Below are 5997 nucleotides of genomic sequence, written 5' to 3'. Positions count from 1 at the left end.
AGTGATGGGCGGAAGGAAAGTGATGTTTTGAAATGTTTTACCTGCTTGCTGTGGTGTTGTTGTTTGGTGGTACGTTAAGAATGTTGATATGGATAGGTTGTTGTAGTTGCCCATTTCGTTGTCGTTGTCGTTTATGTTGTTTAGGAAGCTGTTGTTGTTTTTTAAAAAGATGTTGTTGATGTTGTTTAACACGACATTAACGTTGTTGTAATCGCTGTCCTCAAAGATGTTGTTGTTGATGATTTTGTTGTTGTTGTTGATTGTTAGACTGTTGATTATGCCTGCGTTGTTGTTGTTGTTGTTGTGGCCGTAGTTTGTGTTGTTTATGACGATATTGTTGATGATGTCGTCGGTTTTGTTGTTGTTGCTGGCCGTAATGATGATTTCGCTCGTCTTGTTGCCGATGATGACGTCATTTTTGTTGTAGTTGTTTGTTGCATCATCGCTGCTATAAATAAACTCATTTTTCAGTATGTGGTTGTCTCTGACTAAACGCTTGTTGTTGATAAACTCATTTTTAATGCTATAGTTGATTGACTCGCCTTTCTCATCCGCCGTAATGTCATCATTGTTGCTAATGACGTCATAATTGTAATTTTTAATGACGTCATTGTCACTTTTGTAGATGACGTCACTGACTCCTGATGTGATTTCGGCAATTGTTTCAGTTATCGGTTTGGCCATCTCTGACGTCGTCTTGTTTATTTCTGGCCCAATGTAATTGCTTCAGTTGTTCTTTATGGAGTAAGTTCGATTTTTTTTATACCACTAGATCTTTATTATTGTTGCTGTTGTTGTTGTTGGTGTTTTTGTCGTTGTTGTTGTTGTTGTTGGTGTTTTTGTCGTTGTTGTTGTTGTTTTTGTTGTTGTTGGTACCGTTGTTGTCGTTGTTGTTTTTGTTGTTGTTGTTGCTGCTGTTTTTGTTGCTGTTGTTTTAATTGAAACTTTCAGTTAAGCAATGTTTATTATCTTGTCTTGAATTGGCGTTTTAGCTGTAGGCAAAGAAGTTACTGCCTCAAAAAAAAGTAAGAGTTGAGATTTTATTTTCAGTGTCATTGTTTATTAATGTTTTTAGTTTGGCTTAATTTTTTTTATCTCTGATGTCTCTTAGTTAATGTATTCGTTAATGATGTTATGCCACTGGTAGTTGTCATGTGTTAAAGTTTAATTTTGGTTCAAGTGTTTTTTCTGATATAAAAATGATTAATAAATTTTTTATTTTTATCTATATTTCATTTATTTATTAATTTATTCTTGATAATTTATTAATTTTAATTTTGGTTTAATTTCATGCATGTATATCGAATTTCTGAAGGACGGTTTCTAAAATGAAGCCTCATTCAAGTAGAAGTGGTTTCAGATATTAAATGTTTTTATTTTTAGATCGTCCTCTCCATCATCATCATCTTCATCATTGTGATCATCATCATCCTCTTTTTCATCATCATCATCATCATCATCATCATCATCATCATCATCATCACCATCATCATCATCATCATCATCATCATCATCATCATCATCATCACCATCATCATCATCATCATCTGCGGCGACAGCAGCTAAAGCAGTAACAGCAGAGTGTCATCTTTGCCATCCTCATCTTCATCATCGCCATCGTTAAATGGAGAGGATGATGATGATGATGATGATGATGACGAAGATGATGATAATGAAGATGATGAAGATGAAGAGAACAAGATGAAGATGAAGAGAACAAGAGAAGAGATGATGATGGTGATGACAACGACATGAATGAGACAACGATGATTATAACGTGCTGGAGAGGATGACGATTTCATCATTGTGATGACGATGGCGAAGACTATGCCGAAGAAGCTGCTGCTATCGCTGCTGTCGTTGCAGCGGCTGATATTGAGGATAAAGAAGAAGGTGACAGAGGTAAAGGTTAGGACGATGATGACTGAAATGATAAGAAAAGATGACCATGATAAAGTTACTAACAGCCAGTAAGATGACGACTTGTAAAAAACATTTTTATTATTATTTATTTTAATTATTATAACCATAATTATTTTTATTTCAGTTATTACTGTTAACGTCAATTTTGTTATAATTTTTCGACAAAATCTTTTCTCCTTCCATTTTTTCATAGGTTGAAAATTACACAACAACATGCTGCCAAGAAGATGACATTTTAAGCATAGCAACACGTGAGAAAATTATTATCAATTTTTTTTTACATATATTACAGTTACTAATACTATAATAATAATATAATAATTATTATTATTCATTAATATTTTAGTAGTATAATCAGAAGTAGTAGTAATAGTAGTAGCAGTGGTAGTAATAGTTGTAGTAGTAGTAGTAGTAAAAAGTAGTAGTAGTAGTAGCAGTAGTAGTAGTAGTAGTAGTAGTAGTGGGGTTGTAGTAGTAGTAGTAGTAAATAGTAGTAGTAGTAGTAGCAGTAGCAGTGGTAGTAGTAGTTGCTGTAGTAGTAGTTGTTGTAATAGTAATAGTAGTAGTAGTAATAGTGGTAGTAGTAGTAGAAGTAGTAGTAGTAGTAATCCTAACTTGAAAAAATTCGCATTCCCCGATCAACAAAGTTTAAAACTGACTTACTCTGCATTTGATACTCCAATTAACGATTTCAATTCAACACGGTTGCTGTCTACATCACAAGTTTAACGTACGTTAGCCTAAGTAGCAACGGTGATGAAGTAAAACATTACATAAGTAGCTAGATTATTATTATTATTATTATTATTATAATTATTAAAATGTTATTTACTCTATTGACATTCCTCAGAAGATTGTACTGTGATTAAACGCTTTGTTGAGAAATAACTTTTTAACTCTCTTTTGAAACCTTTCTCTGGAGCCATTTGCTTCAATCTTGTTGGAAGATCATTCCATACCTTGGGCAGAGAAGCCTGCACACTTCTGTCACCTAGTTAGAGTTATTAGAGTATGATGGTAAAAATGACTGACGGAACATGGTTGACCGTGTTCGAAAGCAACTAATCTTGAAACTATTTTTACTAGTAAAAGGTTTTACATGACAGCGGACATCATATTATTTAATTAATATTATTTTATAAATATTATTTTTATTTTATTTTTTTGGGTTGCAGGGTTTGATAGATTTTTCAAATTTTATCCTGGTCAAGCTTTTATTATTTTCTGTTTTTTTTTCATCACAGAATGAAATTTGTTTTATCCGAAAGTTTGAAAGAAACTTTGTTGATTCAAACATAATAGATTGTCTGTGTGTAAGTATAAATGTGTGTGTGTGTGTGTGAATATGTGGCGGATGAATGATAATATTGAGTAAAATACTGCTGAAGGTCGATGGTTTCATTTTTAAAAACCACCATTTTACCGTTCGTTTCAAAATTTCATGGGCTCGTTTTTCTGAGTTGCAAGCGATATGGTGAAGTGTTTGATACAGGCATATCTGTTGATTAATGACATTTATCTAGGTCGTTGGTTTCTTTTCGAAGATGACGACGACGATGATGGTAAAGATGAAGATGATAATGATAGTGATAAAGATAGTGGAAATTAGGGTGATGATGATGAAGATGACGGTAATGTTGTTGACGATGACGACTAATACGATGAAGATGGTTATGGTGATGAAGATGATTATAGTGATGAAGATGGTTATGGTGATGATAATGATGAGGATGATGATAAAGAAAATGAAGATGGTGATGATGACGACGATGATGTTAATGGAGACGTGGATGATGATGTTGTTGATCCATGCATGTCTGTAGATTAATGATTTTCTAGGTCGATGATGTTGAGATGATGATGGAGATGATGATGATGACGACGACGATGATGATGATGATAATTTTTACTCATCATTATTAACATGATGAAAATGAGATGCTAACGATGGCGATATTAATGATAATGAAAATGATATTTATAAAACATGTAACTTTATATATTTCAAGAGTTTGAATTCAGATGAAAAATTTTTTATAAGACTTTTTTTTACACGTAAAACATTTTTTTCTACTCGCAAATTGAGATTTATTACATACGGCGCTGTTGAATTAGTTGTCGCGACAGAAGCTGCTGCTGTGGCTACTGCTGCCGCTGGTAATGATTGTGTTTTAACGGTGATGATCATGATGTTGATGATCATGATGATAGTGCTTTTATTGATGATGTTTTTTGAGACGTTTTCAATGTGTGAGCTCTTATTATTATTGTTAAATTTGTTATAGAAGTTACAGTTTATTGTGCTAATTAATGAATGTAATTTATCTAACACACACACGCGCGCGCGCACACGCACACACATACACACACTATGCATGTGCGAATACGTGTGAGTTTATGCATCAAATACATTGCATGTGATAGAAGTGGAATCGTTTGCAGTCGAAGCCAGTAAGTGCGACAACAATAACCAACAGGCGTCTTAACCGTTACACTATCTACCCGCCCTTGATGTTTTCACCGTTAGTTTTTTGATAGTGTTTTCATCTAAGATTGATGCTTCGCCATTTTTGTTCGTGATTATAATAATGGTACGTTTTAGCGAAATTGTCATCTTTTTTTTGTTTTTGTTGTCTTTGATTTCGTTGTCTTTGTTTTGATTGCCGTAGTTTCTGTTGTCTTTGTTTTTTGAGATAATTGTGATGGCAATGTTGGTGATGATGAATATGATGATTTGGGATAATATAATTGTTATGATTAGTTATTTGTTAATTATTATTATTATTGATATTATTAATTTAATGTAGTAGTAGTAGTAGTAGTAGTAGTAGTAGTACTACTAGTAGTAGAAGTAGTAGTAGTAGTAGTAGTATTAGTATTAGTAGTAGTAGTAGCAGCAGCATTAGTAGTAGTAGCAGTAGAAGTTGTAGTAAAAACATCAGTTGTAGTAAAAAATGGTAGTTGTAGTAGTAGCAGCAGCAGTTGTAACCAGCTACAACGTAAGTTAGTAGTATTAGTATAAAGGTTAATAGTAATAGTAGTAGTGGATGTTGTATCGTTGTTATAAAGTTGAAATAATTGTAGTAATATGAGTAATATAAAAGTAGTAGTAAAAAAAAACATAGCAGCAGTAGCAGAAGTAGCAGCAGTAGCAGCAGTAGTAGCAGTAGTCGTTGAAGTTGCTGTTGTGATAGAGACAATGGTTGAAATTTTATTCAAGCCTAACCTTAATGCTTCATCGATTGGACAATTTTTAATGTTGTTATCAGAAAGTAAATTTGGGTTCATTTATTCATGTAAATATTAATAATTTTGTTAATTAAATTAATTAATTAATTATTCGTCTTATTACATATAAATTTGTTTTACTATTTTAGATTTATTTAATTATTAATACATATTATAACCTTTTTAAGATACAATCAATTGAGAAAAACTAAAAATTTTTAAATTATTTTTTTTTAGATAGCCAAATAATTAGGTTGAATCAGCGAAAATTGCCTTTTGTGGAAGACACTTTATTTTTGAAATTACTTGCTTAACATCAGTGCGTGCGCTCTGTTATAGGTACAAACATACAAAGATGCATGGATGTATGTATGTATATATGTATGTATGTATGTATTTATGTATGTATGTATGTATGTATGTATGTATGTATGTATGTATGTATGTATGTATGTATGTATGTATGTATGTATGTATGTATGTATGTATGTATGTATGTATGTATGTATGTATGTATGTATGTATGTATGTATGTATGTATGTATGTATGTATGTATGTATGTATGTATCAAATCAATCAAATCAAATCACTTTTATTCAATCAAACAAAACAAAAGCATGAATGATTCGGAGACCAAAAAAAGAAAATTAATTCTTGTGGGCTCGGCCACCGTGCAGCTCAAAATTGCTTCTCAATGATAAAATAAAATTGTCAATAGGAGAAAATGTATCAATGTTAATGAAATATGTACACACTTATATACATATATATACATATACATTATTATCCTTGAAAAAAAGAACTTTTCGTAATTAAAAAATTTTTCAGTTTATTTTTAAAAAGAG

The 5997-nt window shown here is 31.8% G+C and overlaps 2 protein-coding genes across 2 annotated transcripts in view; one reads left to right on the top strand and one right to left on the bottom strand.

Moving 5' to 3' along the window:
- Positions 1 to 684, bottom strand: part of HELRODRAFT_183205 (hypothetical protein) — a gene marked incomplete at both ends in the record, with an annotated part of 3971 nt that extends 3287 nt beyond the window's left edge. Inside the window, one exon of the mRNA XM_009012239.1 lies at positions 74 to 684. Coding sequence (XP_009010487.1) covers positions 74 to 684 — 611 coding nt within the window. The remainder of the gene's footprint in view (positions 1 to 73) is intronic.
- A 1131-nt stretch (positions 685 to 1815) lies between these two features.
- On the top strand, positions 1816 to 5850 carry HELRODRAFT_183204 (hypothetical protein; the record flags this gene model as incomplete). Its single annotated transcript, XM_009012238.1, has 4 exons — positions 1816 to 1908; positions 2846 to 2917; positions 4348 to 4445; positions 5769 to 5850. The coding sequence occupies 4 exons, from the start codon at positions 1816 to 1818 to the stop codon at positions 5848 to 5850; spliced, it is 345 nt and encodes a 114-aa protein (XP_009010486.1).
- Positions 5851 to 5997: the final 147 nt, after the last annotated feature.

The sequence above is a fragment of the Helobdella robusta genome (assembly GCF_000326865.2).
Source record: "Helobdella robusta unplaced genomic scaffold HELROscaffold_101, whole genome shotgun sequence".
Taxonomy (NCBI): domain Eukaryota; kingdom Metazoa; phylum Annelida; class Clitellata; order Rhynchobdellida; family Glossiphoniidae; genus Helobdella; species Helobdella robusta.
Note: the sequence above shows the minus strand (reverse complement) of the source record. Positions and strands in the feature narration are given on the sequence as shown.